At 42.0% G+C, this 21,408-nt stretch overlaps 2 protein-coding genes across 2 annotated transcripts; both read right to left on the reverse strand.

Annotated features, from left to right (window-relative positions):
• Nucleotides 1–231: 231 nt before the first annotated feature.
• nebl (nebulette) lies at nt 232–11,393 on the reverse strand. The gene is made up of 7 exons (XM_021612671.3): nt 11,028–11,393; nt 10,805–10,899; nt 10,217–10,301; nt 5,163–5,270; nt 2,946–3,120; nt 2,397–2,491; nt 232–1,930 (listed from the first exon to the last, which is right to left on the reverse strand). Exons 1-7 carry the CDS (start codon nt 11,094–11,096, stop codon nt 1,754–1,756), a joined length of 804 nt encoding a protein of 267 aa, XP_021468346.2. The 5' UTR covers nt 11,097–11,393; the 3' UTR covers nt 232–1,753.
• Nucleotides 11,394–11,539: 146 nt separating this feature from the next.
• On the reverse strand, nt 11,540–19,712 carry LOC110529970 (DnaJ heat shock protein family (Hsp40) member C1). The gene is made up of 12 exons (XM_021612670.3): nt 19,383–19,712; nt 18,461–18,562; nt 17,604–17,650; nt 17,146–17,311; nt 16,603–16,700; nt 16,266–16,359; nt 15,553–15,652; nt 15,078–15,250; nt 14,567–14,686; nt 14,333–14,381; nt 12,315–12,808; nt 11,540–12,036 (listed from the first exon to the last, which is right to left on the reverse strand). The coding sequence occupies exons 1-12, from the start codon at nt 19,650–19,652 to the stop codon at nt 11,968–11,970; spliced, it is 1,782 nt and encodes a 593-aa protein (XP_021468345.1). The 5' UTR covers nt 19,653–19,712; the 3' UTR covers nt 11,540–11,967.
• Between the last annotated feature and the right edge of the window lie 1,696 nt (nt 19,713–21,408).

Raw genomic sequence — 21,408 nt, forward strand, 5'->3', positions numbered from 1 at the left:
GAACTGTTGTCCGCATTTTTGGTCCAATTTCCCCATAATCTCCAAACTGTTCCCTTTCAATTGCTACCATGGTTATGCATTTTCATGTAGCCCTATCCATATAGGCCCATTCCCACAAGTGTAAAGAGCTCTTCTATGTACAGTTACTGCAACAGCTTGCTGGCAGGTGCTCCTGATGTCCTGTGCTAAAATTAGCCGTATGTACACCAAAATAACCACATGGAAATTGTGTATTGCAGCCAGTCATCTTTCATTTATTTAAGAAGAAAAACAAGAAAATACTTCATGTTAATACATTTATTTACCTTTTTTTAAAACATTTATCTGCAAACCTTTTGCCTGCAAACCTTTTGCCTGCATTTGAATTGAAGACATGGAATCGAAGACGTGCAAGTGACAGGTTGCATACAGTAGCTTGACATTACGTACTGGAATTTTGTCATGTTTACAACTTTAGATTTGAAGATGGAACACTCAAATTGTTAACATACTTTGTAGTGCACACACTGCTGTGAATAGAACATGTTATATACTATAAGCACACAAAAATGACAGTTACATTCATTTTTAAACATGTACAGAATTTGAATCTTTACTTGTTCATATATTTCCAAAAACATTATTTCAATTGCTATTACCACTTGTATATTTTGATGTAAATCCTCACCATACAGAGGCTTCGAGTGTCATGGTGCATCTTATCTACATAATGCTCTCAGTCAGACCCAGTATACACTCAGGTTGTACAACTACTGTTGGGCTAGATTCTATCATTAGCGAAACCAACATCCGCATAGCGGTCATTTTGGTGGTGTCGGAGCGGTGGTGTGGCGTTAGAACTGTCAAACCCACAAGCGGCTCCTTGTGTTACCTTATCGCGGACGCTGATATGTTTAAATGTTATTTTTACCCCGTTTTCTCCCCAATTTCATGGTATCCAATTGGTAGTTACAGTCTTGTCTCATCGTTGCAACTCCTGTACAGATTCGGGAGAGGCGAAGGTCGAGAGCCATGCGTCCTGCGAAACACAACCCAACCAAGCTGCACTGCTTCTTGACACAATGCCCACTTAACCCGGAAACCAGCCGCACCAACGTGTCAGAGGAAACACCATACACCTGGCGACCGTGTCAGCATGCACTGCGCCCAGCCAACCTCAGGAGTCGCTAGTGCGCGATGGGACAAGAGCATCCCTGCTGGCTAAATCCTCCCCTAATCCGGACGACGCTGGGCCAATTGTGCACCGCCCCATGGAATTGAACCCAGAATCTCTAGTGGCACAGCTAGCACTGTGATGCAGTGCCTTAGACCACGAGGCGCTGGACACTGAACACTGACATTTGATGCAATGAAACCACACCCAACTTTATATCATGTTACAAGTTCAAACACTTGAATGTGTGATGTTCTACTATCTACACCTTGACTAGACTGATAGGCTATAAATCGACCCATCAAAATGAACATGAAAACATGCATTAGCCCCTGTCAATATTTCTATAATCGATAGCCTACATTTTCTATCGCGGTAGGGATAATAAGAAAAGGAGTGGTTGGTGACACAAAAGCAGCCGCTCACCGATTTGTCATTTTATACCGCAGTTATACACTATGCGGATGTTGGCCAATGAGGGTTTTTACGCTCGATCTGATTGAATTGAGGCCTTTAATTATTTTTGTGCAGACAAACTGTTGTATCAAAACAGTTGTACAACTTGAATGTGTTCCAGGCCTTGAGTTAGTTTGGTAAGCCTTAGTGGAGACCCTCTATGTAGTTACCAGGGAGCATCCCAGACCTGCCAGTCCTTTGCACCGTGCCGTACACCCAACCCCCATCAATGGGCTGCACGCTGTGGATGATGTCACCGTCCCGAAACGACACCTCATCCGTGTCTTGGCTCACGTAATCGTAGAGGGCTCTGTACACACTCTGTGGCAAGATAGCACCAAGGTGAGACAACAGCTACATCCCAAATGGCACTTTATTCCCTAATATTGTACTACTTTTGACCAAAGTAGTGCACTAAATAGGGAAAAGGGTATCAATTAGGGACTCTACCCAGTCAGGGTGCAAAAACACATCAACTGAAACAGTAGGCTGTGTTTGACCAGACTCACACTATTGGGGCCAACACAACCTGTACTGGGCTGGCTTAGATATTTTATTTTCATATGAACCTTTCCAGCATGGTTCCAGCAACTATTGTTTATGCGTAACCATGCTGGCCCAGTAAGGTTTGGTCTGGCTCATCAAGTGTGAAAGGATATTTATTAGGATGCATGATGCTGATTTCTATTGTCAAGAGCAAACACAATGTTTGTATCCCTGATGCCTGTCACAGACTTGATTGATTGCTAGATAAATTACTACTATATTAATAGATAGATTAATTCACCTGCAGGGACCGTAAGGAGTGCATACTGGTCTGGTGCATGTAGCTGTGCCCCTGGACGTGTCCACTGGGGTAGTACGCGCCTGGCAGCACAGGAGCTGCAAAGACACACCGCAGACAGTCTGTTACAGTACAGACACTATTGGTTCAGTTGTTGCCTAAACACGGGGCTGACTCCATTATCCAGCAGCATGCTAAGACTAACCCAATATTGATGGCTATCTAACTGTTGGCTGCTGCAGCGGCTACAAATATCAAGAAAACTTGAATATTTTGTTTGTTTGTTACTGTGATTCATCATGAACCCAAGACAACAACTTAAAAAGGTGGTATGGTTGAAGGGCTCCCTTGTAAAAGAGACCTTGGACTCAATGGGATTCCACCCTGCATGAATAAAGATTAAATATAAAGTTAGACTCAGGATTATGACCTCATAAATAGCAGGCCAACTTCCTGCTTACAGAAAAATAATAAGAAAAAAAAAACAGACCAGGACCAAACCTCAAGGCCCAGACATCAAAAATAAAATGTCTATACAAGATTAAAACCCACCTACGATGACACCAGGCCTCCGGGCCATCTCCACTATGTACTGGTGCACACCCTTGTGCCCTGTATTTTCTGTCTGGACGTTTTGACGCAGCTGGCCACGCACAAGGTAAGGCGCATGATCACCATGTGTGACTCCTTGTGGGCCCATCACCTCAAAGTCCTTGTGGTATTTCACCTGCAAAAGACGCAGACAAGTTTACATGCTATCAGTGTATTCTGAGGATACATTAAATTAACCAGGGTTAATTTTTTAAATGGTATAATAGGAAACTATTTCAATTACTATGTGAAACAGCCAGATTATGCATCAGCTAAATATGCACACTTTATTTCAGGGTAAGATTTCGTTTTTAGGAAAGACTGACAAATGTGTGTATCCAGTCAACATATTTCCTAAGTAAACTGTTTCAAACTACTTTTGTGCATGTGGGTTAAAAAAAAAAAAAAAAAAAAAACACCCCAGCCTACATACATCGCCTCCAGAAGGCATTCATACCCCTTGACCTTTTCCACATTTTGTTGTGTTTCTGGTGATTTTTTTTGTTGTCACTGGCCTACACACAATACCCCATAATGTCAAAGTGGAATTGTGTTTGACATTTTCACAAATTAATTAAAAATGAAAAGCTGAAATGTCTCGAGTCAATATAATAAGCATTCAAACCCTTTTATGAAAAGCGTAAATAAATTCAGGATGAAAAATTTGCATGGGACTCACTCTGTGTGCAATAATGGTTTTTACCATGATTTTTGAATGACTACCTAAACTCTGTACCCCACACATACAATTATCTGTAAGGTCCCTCAGTTGAGCAGTGAATTTCAAACACAGATTCAACCACAAAGGCCAGGGAAGGTTTCCAATGCCTTGCAAAGAAGGGAAACTATTGGGAGATGTGTGAAAAGAAAAGGAGACCGAATATCCCTTTGAGCATGTTGAGGTTATTAATTGCTCTTTGGATGGTGTATCAATACACCAAATCACTACAAATATACTTGTGTTCTTCCTAACTCAGTTGCAGGAGAGCAAGGAAACAGTTAAGAGTTTAATGGCTGTGTGATCGGAGAAAATGGAGGATGAATGAAAAACATTGTAGTTACTCCACAACACTAACCTAAATGACAGAGTGAAAAGAAGGAAGCCTGTACAGAATAAAACATATTCCAAAACATGCATCCTGTTTTTAATAAGGCACTAAAGTAATACTGAAAAAAAATGTGGCAAAGAAATTAACTTCATGTCCTGAATACAAAGCGTTGTTGGATTTGCCCCAAACACATCACTGAGTACCACTCTTCATATTTTCAAGCATGGTGGTGGCTGAATCATGTTATGGGTATGCTCGTCATCGGCATAATAAAAATAAACAGAATAGAGCTAGGCAAAGGCAAAATCCTAGAGTACAACCTGGTTCAGTCAGCTTTCCAACAGACACTGGGAGACAAATTCACCTTTCAGCAGGACAATATATTTGTTATTTATTTAACTAGGCAAGTCAGTTAAGAACAAATTCTTATTTACAACGACGGCTTAACCTGGACGACGCTAGGCCAATTGTGCGCCGCCCTATGGGACTCACAATCACAGCCGGTTGTGATACAGCCTGGAATTGAACCAGGGTCTGTAGTGATGCTACTAGCACTGAGATGCAGTGTCGTAGGCCGTTGTGCCACTCAGAAGCCCAATAACCTAAAACACAAGGCCAAATATACACTGGAGTTGCATACCAAGACAACAGTGAATGTTACAATTACAATTTTGGCTTAAATCTACAGTATGGCGAGACTTGGAAATGGCTGTCTAGCAATGACCAACAACCATCTTGACAGATCTTGAATAATTTTAAGAATAATGTGCAAATTTCCAGGTGTGCAAAGCTCTGACTTACCCAGAAAGACTCAAAGCTGTAATCATTGCCAAAGGTGATTCTAACGTATTGACTCAGAGGTGTGAGTTCCTACGTGAATGAGATATTTCTGTATTTATTTATTTTTTGCAAAAATGCCTAAATACATGTTTTCACTTAGTCATTATGGGGTATTGTGTGTAGATGGGAGGGAAAAATGTATAAATGTAAACCCTTTTGAAATCTGGCTGTAACACAACAAAATGTGGCATATGTCAAGGGGTATGAATACTTTCTGAAGGAACTGTACGTATAGCTCCCAACTAATTTCCTCCCTCCGGTGGATGGGCAAAGAGACACTTGAACCTACATTACTGATCTGATCCTGGGCTCGTCGTAGTCTCTGCAGCTCAGGAGTGTCCAGCACAAATTTGAAGCCTCGTCCTTTGCTCTCCTCAAAGTCTTTCTTGTACTTCACCTGCAGATTGGGGAGAGCTTGAGCGGTTAGCCGTAAAATTATGCAACCAAGCAGTATACAGTTACTATACTCTTGGATGGAAAGTCAATTATAAGGTATTCTATCAAATGATGACAGTGCAACACTCCTCGTCTCTAACGCCAGTATCCCCGTCCATAGGCACACTTGGTAACAAGTATTTTCCAAAATTTTTGGTTTAACGCATTTCAGTAGATTGTAACAAGCCTAGGCAAAGGCCATTAATTATACTATTATTCAACCAAGCAGTCTCCAAAATCAATGCCAAGAGAGACTATGGCCGTAATTCAACCCGAACACGCTTTGTTGTCCTAAATCTAGAAAAGCACGAATACATGCTGTCCATTTACTGTAATTTATGTACATTTCCGTAGTCCTTTACACTCGTATACAGGTTGAAAATGGCAGATTTGGGCACTGATAAGCGCCTAAATTGGAACGCAGTGGCTGTCCTAAGTAACACCCTATAAATTACTTCAGAGCTCAGGCTCTGCCCTTCACAGTGCTGTATGGGTTTTGACTGACAGCTGTAAACAACAATAATGATCCTGTGATTGGTGGGGATGCAGGGTTCCTGTAGATCCACAATGGCACAGCTAGGAGAGCTCCAAAAAGCACCTTATAAACTCAGCAAAAAAAGAAAAGGTCCCTTTTTCAGGACCCTGTCTTTCAAAGATAAGTTATTTGGATTTTTACGAATTAACAGATCTTCATTGTAAAGGGTTTAAACACTGTTTCCCCTGCTTGTTCAATGAACCATAAACAATTAATGAACATACACCTGTGGAATGGTTGTTAAGACACTAACAGCTTACAGACGGTAGGCAATTAAGGTCACGGTTATGAAAACTTAGGACACTAAAGAGGTCTTTATACGGACTCTGAAAAACACCAAAAGAAAGATGCCCAGGTTCCCTGCTCATCTGCGTGAATGTGCCTTAGGCATGCTGCAACGAGGCATGAGGACTGCAGATGTGGCCAGGGCAATAAATTGCAATGTCCGTAATGTGAGATGCCTAAGACAGCTCTACAGGGAGACAGGACGGACCAGTGATCGGAGGGCAATGAGAGGATGTTTATTTTTTTAATGAGTTTAGTAGAAGACTCTTGTGCATTGAAATGGCTTAGGAACTGTGCACATTTTGGAGAGGTGTGTGGCCACTTTGAGATACCAGTTAGTCCTCTCACCCAAACCCTTGTCATTTTGTCTTATGCTGCACCCATATTCTTATCATGTTACAAAATGTAAACAGAGTATTTTCAGATTTTGTTAACAAATACGTCAAAAAGTACAGTAAATGTCAAATGCACATCAAATCAACAGTGCAATTTTTGGATTCAGTCTTGTGTCAGGTGAACTGTTGTGTCCTCAACAATCTCCAAAGTTTTCCCTTTCAATAGCTAGCATGCGTAAGCATTTCATATTTCTTCTGTAAACAAACATTTTAATTCAGCCCTAGGCCAATTCCCACAAGGGTAAAGGGTTGAATGGGAATTATATCAAAGTACATCTCCAGAGAAAGTGCTCCATCAGAGCATGCCTTCTCCCTGCGCAGCGCACCATGCCCCCCAGTACATGGAAACAAATGTCAAAACGGAAATGGGCATTTTTGGACTTTTAAATGAATTATATACTGAACAAAAATATAAACGCAACATGTAGAGTGTTGGTCCCATGTTCCATGAGCTGAAATAAAACATCCCAGAAATGTTCCATATCCACAGAAAGCTTATTTCTCAAAAAATGTTAATGCACAAATTTGTTTACATCCATGTAAGTGAGCGTTACTCCTTTGCCAAGATAATCTATCCACTTGACAAGTGTGGCATAGCACGAAGCTGATTAAACAGAATTATCATTATACAGGTGCACCTTGTGCTGGAGACAATAAAAGCCTACTCTAAAATGTGCAGTTTTGTCACACAACATATTGCCACGTCTGAAGGTTTGAAGGAGCGTGCAATTGGCATGCTGACTGCAGGAATGTCCACCACCGCTGCTGCCAGTGAATTTAATGTTAAACTCTCTACCATAAGCAGCCTCCAAAGTCGTTTTAGAACATTTGGCAGACCACCGTGTAACCACGCCAGCCCCGGACCTCCACATCCGGCTTCTTCGCCTGTGGGATGTCTGAGACCAGCCACCCGGACAGCTGATGAAATTTCTGTCTGTAATAAAACCCCTTTGGGGGGGAAAAAACTAATTCTGATTGGCTGGCTCCCCAGTGGATGGGCCTATGCCCTTCCAGGCTCACCCATGGCGGCAGCCCTGCCCAGCAATGTGAAATCCATAGATTAGGGCCTAATGAATCTATTTGAATTGAATGATTTCCTTATATGAACTGTAACTCAGTAAAATCGTTGACATTTTTGCGTTTATATTTTTGTTCAGTGTACAGTGCATTTGGAAAGTATTCAGACCCCTTGACCTTTTCCACATTTCAGCCGTACTCTAAAATTGATTAAATCGTTTTTTTCCTCATCAATCTACACACAATAACCCATAATGACAAAGTAAAAACCTGTTTTTAAACAAATTTATAAAACTGAAACATCACATACATACAGTGCCTTGCGAAAGTATTCGGCCCCCTTGAACTTTGCGACCTTTTGCCACATTTCAGGCTTCAAACAAAGATATAAAACTGTATTTTTTTGTGAAGAATCAACAACAAGTGGGACACAATCATGAAGTGGAACGACATTTATTGGATATTTCAAACTTTTTTAACAAATCAAAAACTGAAAAATTGGGCGTGCAAAATTATTCCGCCCCCTCGGGACAATAAAGTAGGTAAGTAAGGTCGGATGAAGAGCGTCATGGCACAGCTATTTTCAGGTCTCCCCAGAGACGTTTGATTGGGTTCAAGTCCAGGCTCTGGCTGGGCCACTTAAGGACATTCGGAGACTTGTCCCGAAGCCACTCCTGCGTTGTCTTGGCTGTGTGCTTAGGGTCATTGTCCTGTTGAAAGGGGAACCTTTTCCCTAGTCTGAGGTCCTGAGCGCTCTGGAGCAGGTTTTCATCAAGGATCTCTCTGTAATTTGCTCTGTTCATCTTTCCCTCGATCCTGACTAGTCTCCCATTCCCTGCTGCTGAAAAACATCCCCACAGCATGATGTTCCATCACCTTGCTTCACCTTAGGAATGGTGCCAGGTTTCCTCCAGACGTGACGCTTGGCATTCAGGCCAAAGAGTTCAATTTTGGTTTGATCAGACCAGAGAATCTAGTTTCTCATGGTCTGAGAGTCTTTAGGTGCCTTTTGGTAAACTGTCATGTGTCTTTTACTGAGGAGTGGTTTCCGTCTGGCCACTCTACCATAACGTCCTGATTGGTGGAGTGCTGCAGAGATGGTTGTCCTTCTGTAAGGTTCTCCCAGGTCCACAGCGGAACTCTGGAGCTCTGGCAGAGTGACCATCGGGTTCTTGGTTACATCGGGGGAGAAGGACCAAGGCCCTTCTCCCCCGATTACTCAATTTGGCCAGGCGGCCAGCTCTAGGAAGAGTCTTGGTGGTTCAAAACTTCTTCCATTTAATGATGGAGGTCACTGTGTTCTTCGAGACCTTCAATGCTCTGAGCTCTACGACCTCATGGCCTGGTTTTTGCTCTGACATGCACTGTCAACTGTGGGACCTTATATAGACAGGTGTGTTTCTTTCCAAATGATATCCAATCAATTGAATTTACCACAGGTGGACTCCTATCAAGTTGAAGAAACATCTCAAGGATGATCAATGGAAACAGGATGCACCTGAACTCAATTTCCAGTCTTATAGCAAGGGTCTGAATACTTATGTAAATACAGTATTACGTTTTTTTCGTTTTTTTCTAAAAACCTGGTTTTCACATTGTCATTATGGGGTATTATGTGTAGTTTTAATCCATTTTAGAATAAGGCTGTAACGTAACAAAATGTGGAAAAATACAAGGGGTCTGAATACTTTCCCAATGCACTGTTTATACCAATTTATTCTGGAAGAATATAACTTAAAAATGCCTCATGAGCTTAGTTGAATTATCATACCCTATCAAAACCCCCAAATATAAGCTTGTTTTAAGCCATTCTTTGAAAACAATGTATTTGTAAACAAATACTGTATAGCCTCAACACATTGTTAAAACTATAATGTTGATGTCATTGATGGTCAGTCTGAGCATCCATAGCTCTGTCTATACATTTGAGAGTGGTTACATTGCTCCAGGCTTATCTCTCAGCTGTTTACCGAAAGAGTGGCAGATTGCCCTTTAAATACCCTCAGGTTAAAGGCGCATTGTCCCCTAGACAGATTCAATAGATACATAAGTCAACCTTATTGATTAAATGCTCTGTTAGTCAGAAGCCAGCACCCGATGCTAAAATATGCTTCTTGACACTGTTACATAAAGCGCTGTCTCCATAGAAGGGACGGGAAGCTTTCCATGTAAAATATCTAGAGGTCAGCTTTTGTCAAGCATAGTGGAAGTGAGTCTTGAGTAGGGAATAGTGCCAGGAACCCTCAAGAGTGAGATGGCAGCACAAAGTGCATGGGCAGGTGGAGAAGCCAGGGGGATCCTTCAGCAGCCAGCAGAGTTGAGCGCTAGCTCATCCTGGGCTGTTTTCAAATAAGAAGCAAACAGAGCAGGACCTACCTGCCTTTTTCCAATAAGAAATGCTCATTTACCTTTTGTTGCAACCCATTAAGCTACAGTGTGCACCAATGAATACACCCCCATAACGTCACACCTCGTTACATGTGCAGGCAAATTAAACTGCGTAGTTTCACTCCCCTCCATTCAATCCACTCCACGACTATATTGAATTAATATATTGATTGAAAAACAACTTTATGGTCATAATTGTTTTTGATCGTCATATTTTTTGGCAAACAGATTTTAAATGTAAAAGGGAATAATGATGGTTCAAAAGGCAAAGGTGTGTATACTGCATACCTGACTCTGAAGCTCACTTTGCTGTCTCAGTCGAAGGTTCTCAGGAGTATCTGCAACAATGGTGAATGACTGCTTTGGATAGTGCCTGCAAGGATGTTATAAATATGTTATATGTTTACCATATCTTTAAATCTTATCCGAGTTGCCACAACTGAATTTACTTCAAAATGAAAGTGATTCGATTGTATTTTATTCTATAAGGACAGTGGGAATGAGTGAATCCGTGCACTGTTTTCGGCTCCCACACAAGTGATTTTTAGCCTAACAAAAGCGACAGAGGAAGACCATGTTGGTTGAAACATTGTTTGCCATTTATCATTAAAAAGCTCTAAAGTTTCACTTGTGGGAGCAACAAACCGTTTGCAGACAACACTAGTTCCTTAATCTGGGTCTGGGAAACCGACTTTAGGGTAAACCAATTACACCTGTAATATTTACCAACAACATTATTCAAATGACCTGAATAGAACACACCTATTCAAACTTCAATACAGCACAAAAGTACGTAGAGGGTTTCTCACAGACAGCAGTTGGTGAAAATTCAGTAGGGAAATACCATTTGGAGGCTAAGGGAACAACACGACTCACGAATTACAGTAGGGCTTCTTTTCATAGCCTTTGTAGTTCTTCATGTTGAGAGTCATCCTGCAGACCTCACAGTGGAAACATCCTTTGTGCCAATACTGCATAAGAGTGTCAATACAAAGGCAAAACCATCAGATATCTCCAAAAAATAAGACACCCATTAGTACGTTCATCAGAGGTAGTCCTAAATGACAATCAACAACACAAACAGTTCAGTAGGTCTCACCTTATCCAGGCAGTTGACTTTCTCTGTGGCATAAACAATTTTCCCACAGCGCGCACAATGAGGATTCATATTCACCAAATTAGACTCCAAAACTAAAAAAATAAATGAGTAGTAACACAGTAAACACAGGCTATGTAGCAGTGTGGGTGTTGACTCTTGGAGGATTATCAAAGCACTGCCTCGGTAGGGAGGGAGGTGGACATAATAACATTTCCCCCCTGCCTAGACTACCTCTGAATCACACTTGAAACCTGCCCAATTTCATGATGTACAATGATTCAGGTCAGACTACATGCCTATACATTTTTTTTTAAAGATAAATAGTATACTGTAAAAATGTAAATACCCCAATAAAAATGGCCTATTCTGTACTTTCATTAGGTACTTACTCACTCAACCCCATATTCATATTTGCCTTCGAAAAATGTCTACTTTTCATATCTTACTTTTCGTTCAAACATAGTACATTGATGCATTACACTAAAATGGGTCTCAAAGACGTGTCATCCATGTAAATAAATAAAACAGTTTATTTCCTCATCTCAAAGAAGTTATATTCAGTACATGTGTGATTTCAAATGACAGCGCAAAGCAGAAGTCAAAACATATTGAAGTACAAAAAAAGGTATAGACGTTTTTTGTTGGTGCTTTGAATCCTCACATAGCAGTTCAGAGGCTGGATGGCATGCTTTGGGTGGAGCTAAGGCACATGACAGACATGAGAGGATGGCCCTTCCCCCTGCTCCTCTCCCTGTCCTGTTCACAGATCTGAAGGAACTGGACAGGTAAAAGCAATATGTCCCAACAATATGCAATGTGGATTTTTTCACTATATTGCCTTCATCTATCCAGGCTTTTCAGATCACATTGAAGTGGATAGTAGCTAGGAAAAGGGACTAGGAGCCAGAAAGTGATTTCAAGATGGCCGTCCTTGGCGGAGTCAGCTCTTGGCCTGCTTCCTTTTCAGCACCAGCTCAGCCAAAAGTTTGTAACGTATCATACACTCCTCCTGAAAAATAAGTAGGGGAAAAGGTTATAGGTTCGTCACCATCCAAAATTATATCATGTTTACCATCTCAACTAATCATGACAATTTAAGTTTGGTTCTTTCCATGTTAATTCTACCTACCGCTAACAAATTATCTCATCAAAATTCGTCTTGAAATTAGACATAACACCACAGACAATATAGATTATATAGATAAACTGTACACACGACAAAAACTGGGGTCGACCAAATGTTTTGACACACCCTGCAATATTGCATTGTGGGGGACCAGCTCTCACCTTGCTCTTCCCGGGCACCACCTTGGCAATCCTGTCCCAGCGTTCCGTGGTGCCTCGCGGGTACTGCTGCAGGGCCAGCTCCAGAAGCTTCTGCTGGTTCTGGGTCCAGATGTCGTCAGTCGCCGCAGCCTTCTCCTTGGAGGGTTGTGGGACCGAGGAGGTGGGCGGACTCTGCTCCTCTTCGCTGTCCTCGATGGCAACTGTGGGGTCGAAGTCCCTCTGTCTGCGCCCCTTGGCTTTCTCCTCGCCCCCCACCCCTCCACCCCCAGTCTTTCTGCCTCTCCTCCTGACACCTCCTGCTTGGATGCCCTCTCCTTCATCCCCTCCTCCACTGGGCTCCATCCACTCTGCTGTGGCTGCTGCCAGAGGCTGGGGTTGCGGGTGTTCTCGCTGGGTCATGACACTGTCGGGTACAGCTCCGGCCCCAGCTTTGGATCCCTTTCCTGAGAGTGCTGCGCTGCCCTGAGCCTTGAGCTCCGAGAGCTTCACCAGCCCTGCATCAGAGAGGTAGAAGTTAAAATGCTGCCCCTCTGGAGATAAAGTTGGTTACAGTATTTGGATAGTCCCATATACACCTGCTCTTTCCATGACAATCCGATCAGGTGAAAGCTATAATCCTTATTGATGTCAGTTGTTAAATCCACTTCAATCAGTGTAGATGAAGGGGAGGTGGTAGGGTAAAGAAGGATTTTTAAGCCTGGAGACAATTGAGACATGGATTGTGTAACATTTAAACAGTGAATGGGCAAGACAAAAGATTTAAGTGCCTTTGAACAGGGTATGGTAGTAGGTGCCAGGCGCAACGGATTGTGTCAAGAATTGCAACGCTGCTGGGTTTTTCATGCTCAACTGTTTCCTGTGTGTATCAAGAATGGTCCACCACCCAAAGGCCATCCAGTCAACATGGCAAAACTGTAGAAAGCATTAGAGTCAACATCGGCCAGCATCCCTGTGGAACGCTTTCGATACCTTGTAGAGTCCACGCCCTGATGAATTGAGGCTGTTCAGAGGGCAAAAGGGGGGTGCAACTTAATATTAGGAAGTTGTTCTTAATGTTTTATACATGTATAGATGATCATACTAACAACAAACTATCTGTTGATAAGCAACTGCTTGGAATGATTAGGTTTAGAATTAAGGTTAGGATAATGCAAAGCGTCACGTCTGGAGGAAACCTGGCACCATCTCTACGGTGAAGCATGGTTGTGACAGCATTGTGCTGTGGGGATGCGTTTCAGCGGCATGGACCTGGAGACTAGTCAGGATCGAGGGAATGAAGAGAGCAAATTACAGAGAGATCCTTGATGAAAATCTGCTCCAGAGCACTCAGGACCTCAGACTAGGGCAGAGGTTCAACTTCCAACAGGTCAACGACCCTAAGCACACAGTCAAGACAACGCAGGAGTGGCTTTCACTTTCACTCCAACAGATTCATGTGAGCAAATGGTATTTGGATAGTCCCATATACACCTGCTCTTTCCATGACAATCCGATCAGGTGATTCATTTGATACATATTGAGAATGTCCCCGAGTGGCCCAGGCAGGGCCCGGACTTGAATCCGATTGAACATCTCCGGAGAGACCTGAAAATGTTATTCAATTCAAAAGGGGGATTTGATTTGAAAATAGCTGTGCAGCGTCGCTCCCCATCCAACCTGACAGAGCTTGAGAGGATCTGCAGAGAAGAATGGGAGAAACTCCCCAAATACAGGTATGCCAAGCTTATAGCGTCATACTCAAGGCTGTAATCGCTGCCAAAAGGTGCTTCAACAAAGTACTGAGTAAAAGGTCTGAATACTTATGTAAATGTGATATTTCAGTTTAGAAAAATCTAAAAATCTGTTTTTGCTTTGTCATTATGGGGTATTTATTGTGTGTAGCTTGAGGAAAAAAATACTATTTAATCCATTTTAGAATATGGCTGTAATGTAACATGTGGAAAAAGTCTAGGGGTATGAACACTTTCTGAATGCACTGTTTATACTGTGAAAAATCAAGTAAAAATAAGCTTATTTACCTGATGTGTTGGTTTGACCGTCTTTAACTTGTTTGACTTTTGCAGTAACCTGCAAAGGATCACAATATTTTGCATATTTCATTGATACTCTATGATGAGCGCAAGCTAGTAGTCTCCTAAATTTCCAAACACAAATGTTAATTTTGCCATATATTTGCCTAGGACTGACAAAACATTCACATCCATCTGAGTTCAGAGTTATCCATGCACCACCCATTCCCAATGTAGACTGACATCTGTCACCGATCTTCCTAGTTCGTGTGCGATCTTCTCCCAGCGACCAGGTGTTCCCCCAGGGAACTTGGCCATACTCCTTGTCAGAAGAGTGATGTCCTCTTCTGACCACTCAGGTGCCTGAGGAAACAACAAGACTAGATCATATAAATTCCAAATAAGGCCATTGTGGCTTACGGTGTTTTAGGGCTGAAAAACTCCAGAAACTTTAGCAAATTTCAGATTTTTCAGCAATCCCTGTTGGAGGAAAACCCATTTTTGTTGAACATTCTGCAACAATGAACATCTAAAATCTATTCCATTTGGCATGTTGCCTCATGCAAATTTGCCTTACTTGATCATAAAACTAGAATCTATTTGACATATCAAACTATGGTACCTTCCCAGTTACACCTACAAATGGCAAATAAAACTTGAACTTTATAATCCATTTTGCCTGAATTAAAAGTGCAGAGCTTTAGTAATGTCGTGGAACAAATCCTTTCGCAGCAGGAAAATATTGCGGACCCACCTTTTTCTTCTGAGACTTCTTATCCTCTAGCCAGTCATCCATCTGGTCTTCGATCTCCTCGATGGACGTTCCCTGGTCGTATACTGGTGAGTATGCGCTGTCTGCGACCTTGAGTGAAGGCTCGTAAACGGGGAACTCAAACTTCGGCTTCTTCACTTTGGGTCGTTTCTCTTCTGTGGTATGACAAGTGAGGAATGGGATAAGACGAGCACATCTACAAAACATGGCTAGGGGAAATGCAACTGATGTATATTCTAGTTCCTGAATGATTTCAAGAAAATTATTTCGCTATAGAAATGAAATGTCATTATTTCCTATTTCATTTGATGCATCTAACCTTTATTTTACCAGGCAGGTTAATAAATGTAAAAAAACAAACATTATTTTCAATAAAGACCAGGCAAAAGTGAACAATTAAAGTCACAATTCAGCAGAAACGGTCTACTGGACGCAATAAAATACTACAAGTTCTTACTTATTGTTGTAGCTTCCTGTTCTTCCAGTGCCATGGCTTCCGCTTCCTCTTTCTCTCTGATTTTCATCTCCTTATAATCTTCGTAATACTGTTTGGCATCCTGTAACACAGACAAAATTGATGACAATTGTCACTGGGGATATGGATAAGATCTTATGAAATTGCATCATTTATTTTACATTAATAAAGTTATAGAAACTGTGCAAGGGAATACTTTCACTAGGCATTCCCATCTCCCTCACAAGCTTTAAGAACCAGCTGTCAGAGCAGCTCACAGATCACTGCACCTGTTCATAGCCCATCTGTATACAGCCCATCTATCTACCTCATTCCCATACTGTATTTATTTATTTTGCACCACAGTATCTCTACTTGCACATCCATCTTTTGCACATCTACCATCCCAGTGTTTAATTGCCATTTTGTAATTACTTCGCCACCTTGGCCTATTTATTGCCTTAACTCCCTTATTTGACCTTATTTGCACTCACTGTATATAGACTTTTTTTTCTACTGTATTATTGACTATGTTTTGTTCATTCCATGTGTAACTGTGTTGTTGTATGTGTCGAACTGCTGTGCTTTATCTTGGCCAGGTCGCAGTTGCAAATGAGAACTTGTTCAACTAGCTTACCTGGTTAAATATAGGTGAAATAAAAAATATAAAAAAATCCAAAGGTTAAGTAGTTTGGGTGAATGAGTTGGAGGATTACCTGGATGACATGGGGCAGGGACTTGACAGAGAGATACAGCCAGATGCTCAGCTTGAGTGGCAGGATATCCTGCCAATGAGGTTTGTCATGTGACCTGACAGGAAATGGACATATTAGGAACTGTGACCATGTTTATTATTACATACAAACACATGAACAAACGACCAACATTCCAAGGTGTTTTCCATGATATTTTCACATGTAAATAGCACTGGATTTCTACAATATTCAGTTCCGCCGTTTCAAAAGTCAGGCCTTCATTGGAGCAGCAAATTATTCATCAATTTTCTATTTACTTGTGAAATTAGAAATGTGTAGTGACAAAAGCTCAACTCACTTCTCAATTTTATCCTGTCCAACAAACCGCGATTCTTCAGCACTCTTGCTACTCATCTTTTTTTTCTTCTCCTTTTTCTTCTTGCTCAGAAGTTCATCCTAGTAAGAGAAGCACCATATGGGATAAAGAGGTCTGGTTATTAGTAGCCTACTTTGCTCACTCAAACACTCAGTTTTGTTTGCAGTGTACTTGATTGAAGGAAACCATTTTACTGCAAATAACTTACATTTATTATATGGCAGATAGAGAAATATGGAATAATTCAATAAGTTGCATTTTGGACTATTTAAATGAGCATTGTGAATAGGACAAATTAGTTAATGCAGTGGCCAAAGCTAAGAAACCCTGTCCTAAATTGCACCTGTACATTTCTACTTTCCTACACAGAAAAAGGCTTTTATTCCCAGCAATAACTGCCCCATGGGGGAAAAATAAGTTAAATGACTTGAATGAAAGCTGTGGAATGGATAACAACCACCTTTAATAACAGCTATTCAGTAAAGAACTAAGAGAAGGGTCAAAGGTCATGCACGGCCCCCTCACCAGCTGCTTCTCCAGGTAGATGGACCAGATGACTGCGTAGTGGCACACAGTGAGGATGAGGAAGAGCAGGAAGCCCAGCTCCCCATTGCTCATCTTCCTCACCCGCCTGTAGTAAAACACTGGCTGCCTCCAGTCCGGTAGCCCGTTGACCAGGACATCATTATACCTGTGGTTGGGAGGACCCATAGCAATAGGTGGTGATGAGTGGTTTGAGGATTTCCCTGATAGTACATTTTAGGTGTGGTGGACACTACCGTGCCGACCCAAACCATACATAGGAAATACATACAAAGTATACTATGGGGAATAATATGGTGAGAATATAGTATACATAATAAAAACAGAACACTAATGTTCTCAACAAAATGGTGTATGATATGAATTTGACAGACTCCTCCCACTTTCAGAAGAAATAAGTGCAAGGTCAACTCAAAGCAGGAAGAAGTTGTAAAACAGACCTCTCTCTCCTCTCTTCATCTTTCAGTACTTCATAGATGGCCACCAACTATGGGAGAAAATATGATCAGTAAGGCAATAGACAAATTACAATCAACTAATCAATTAGTTTAAGATTGCAGTGTATGAAAAGGACTATACCTCACCAACTAATGTTACTGCCATGAAACACTGCATATAAGTGTTTCACTTAAAAACCTTTTCTAATGGCAGAATTTCTCTGTAAGGTGTCCATAGCTTACTTGCAAGATGTAGATCAAACAAGTTAAAGTTGGGCTTAAACTAACGGATGAAACCGCACTCCATGGTTTAGGGTGTTTCTGATGACGACACCAGTGGAGTGGAACACAGGCTTTGTGGAAACTAGCTCCGACTACATTGATTCTCCCGAGGTCAATACTTCAAAAGATGCAAATTATGAAACGCCTACCTTGTAACCATGTTATTCCTCTGTAGTTACGTGCCTTTGTTTGCTGTAATCCATACTTCAATAAAAGTTAATCAAATACAACCACCAAGTGTGTCACTGTTGAGATTTAACTGGCACATGGCGCAGAGTTGCCATCTTAGAGCAACAGCAATGAGTAAACAGTCAGTGGTAGTATTTGATTACATTTATTGAAGTATGGATTTCAACAAACAAAGGCATGCAACTACAGAGGACAAACATAGGTACACAATAGGCGTTTCATAATTTCAAATTTTTTGAAGTATTGACCTAGATTCCACAAAGCCTCGTCTCTGCTTCACTCCATTGGTGGAGTCTTCAGAAACTTCCTTCACCATGGAGTGGAGTTCAGTCCGCCCCAAAAAACATGGGGGAGTAGGGAGTGTTAAGATGGTGAGGGAGTGGGCTGACCTGTCTGAATTGGGTTTCAGCATTCTCGTCTTTGTTCTTGTCGGGATGCAAAGTGAGCGACAGCCTGCGATAGGCCTTTCTGATGTCCACTGACGAGGCATCCTGGAGTCAGGAGAGATGAACAGTAAAACTAAAACTACACGTTCATGACACCTTTCAGAGGGTATTGTGTGGTGAGATATCACACAATCACCAGTTTATGGCAATAAATCAGTATGTATGCTCTCATTCTGCCTCCAATGTGGTGACTGACAACCCCCATGGCACCAGGGTCTAAGCTTCCCAATCCTATCCAGTGGACAGTAACCACCCCCGGGGCTAACACTTCCCACAAGGACATGGCATTCTGATGGGTCTGTCTGGAGCATTGAAGGATGTCCATATGGTGGCCAACCCTCTGCCTCGAGAGATGCTGGGCATGCAGACTGTTGTTCACAACACACCTCTTTCAGCTAATCACGGTGCTGATGCGCAGCTGAAACGGAGTAGTTGAATCGGATATGTTAGAGTAGGGCTGGACCAAAAACATGCTCCAGTCCTGCACACTTTGGCTGGTGAAGCAACAGAGACCCTGCAAGTGTTCCTTGCAAGATGAAGAACTAACGATATTTACCCATTTTTAAATCAGTACCTCACTTGACTGGACGGAGGAATGGACAACTGAAAATGTGAAAAGAAACAAGCAACCTGACACGTCATGGTTTGCTCCTCTCCCGGTACACGTAACTAGTAAACGTTAGCTAGTTAGCTAAAAAAAAAAAAAAAAATACAGCAGGCCCCGATATCGAAACAGATCCCTGAATGTGGCACAATGGCAAGCCGGCAAGCTACCTACTTAGCCCTTCAGGTTAGACAAACATTTACTAGCTAGCCAAAGTTTATAGGTTACAAAATAACTAACTTAACGACGACTTAACGTTACCTGTTCAACAGACAGGAATTCGTAAAAGTTTTGTTGAATTTCCTCCACCAGGTCGAACAGCTCAAGGTCTGAATCCCAAGCATGAGAGGGACTTGGGTTTGCAATAAAAATACTGACGGCAAGAATAAACGAGAGGCCCAATGAAGCTGGGGTCATTATGAGGCTTTGACAATGTTGGCGGTAATATTGCACCGCGAAATATATATAAATAAATTCTGCTGTGATACAGCTAACGTGTCTAGCTACTACCCTTACAACTGGCTGCTGCATATGCTAACAATTTGCTACATTTCCCACAATCCTCTGCTCTTTACCTTTTCCGGTTTCCTTCTTCTATGGTATTATGGCGATCCGCAAACGTTCGTTAGAGGTCCATGCCGCTGTCTACTGTATGGGCTGTGTGCGCCTGCGTTTCTGGAGTGTGAATTTACTTCACTAACCACGTTTCCATCCAAATTTATCATGCAGATGAATTACCTGACGCATGAAAAAAGTCACGACCGGGTTGATGGAAACATGAAATGACGTTACAACTTTATAAATGCCGACAGACAATTTGTTCCTTCAATATTGTGGGATTTTTTTTGTGTCGGTAAATTTAATTGTGCGAGAAATTATTATGCAGCCCACTCACTCACCATGTTATGAGCAAATATTGATGTAATAACCATCATATCAAAGTAAACTTGGGAGTCACGCAAGTGGAGCAGAGGTCTAACATGCTGACCAGACCGGACATGTCGCATGCTTGAGCATAGCAAAATAAATTTAGAAATCCATGTTATTCAATTATTGCACCCACACTGCTGGTGCGCGTCAACGAGCGTCTGCGATGCCAAGGGCTGAAATAGAAGTCATTCCTATTTCTGACGCCTATCGCGCTGAAAGTCCTGCCTCTCCCACCTCCTCATTGGTTTATAGAAGCAGGTGCCCACTTGCCATCTCCTCATTGGTTATACACACGTGGGTGATTGAAATACGAACTGTTTTGTCTGTCTTCATGGTAATACTATGAAAGTTTAGATGCCAATCACCATATAAGTTCAAAGATGAAAAAGTCTGGAAGGAGGAGAGATGACTAGAAACGATTCGGTTGGCCGTTTTATGTGTGGATTAATTTGTCAGAGTAGAGGAGCTTGTGCATTTCAGGTAAAATAACAACTCAATGTTTATATCCCAGGACAAATTTGCTAGCAACAGCAAGCTAGCTAAATAGGACAAATTAGCTAGCAAGTGCAAGCTAACTAGCTAAATTGCCATACATGTTTAATGCTTTTCGACCTGTCCCCAAATTAATATCATTGGTTCAGAGTTTGTTTTGATATGTTAACCTGCGTGTCGTGATCGCGTTTGGTGAAGGGGGACAAAATAAATGTATGCACTCTAGCGCACGATGGCGCACGCGCGCAGCCGGTTTGGGTTCTGGCTAAGGCACTGCATCACAGTGCTTGAGGCGTCACTACAGACCCTGGTTTGATCCCGGGCTGTATCACAACCGGCTGTGATCGGGAGTCCCATAGGGTGGTGCACAATTGGCCCAGCGTCGGGTTAGGCCGGTGTAGGCATCATTGTAAATCCGAATTTGTTCTTAACTGACTTGCCTAGTTAAATAGAATATGCTGTGTGGTCCTCCCACTATGACTAGGGAAAGCATGCAGTTTATTAGGCTACAGATTAAATGTAATTATTACATTTTTCTTGGGGGAGGGTTCTCAGACTGTTGAGGGGCAGCTCTTGGGGAACTGTGTGGGGGGGGGGGGGGGGGGGGGGGTCTTAGAGGGCTGGTGGCCTGGCGGTTGGGGGCTGGTGGCTGATGGGTCGCTGGTTTGATTACCCGTTTTTGACCTTGTGGGAGATCTGTCAACGTGCCCTTGAGCGGTGTGATGACCCTGGTTGATTCTGAGTGTTGCTCTGGATGGGAATCTGTTAGATGACTAATGTGATGTAGATATTGAGCGGCTTCACTGCAAGTAGATTGTATGTTTTATATATTCAATAAAATAAAAAGCAATAAAAGAAGGATGTG

This window comes from Oncorhynchus mykiss, chromosome 8, assembly GCF_057628025.1.
Source record: "Oncorhynchus mykiss isolate SJ-2025 chromosome 8, ASM5762802v1, whole genome shotgun sequence".
In the NCBI taxonomy this organism is placed as follows: Eukaryota; Metazoa; Chordata; class Actinopteri; order Salmoniformes; family Salmonidae; genus Oncorhynchus; species Oncorhynchus mykiss.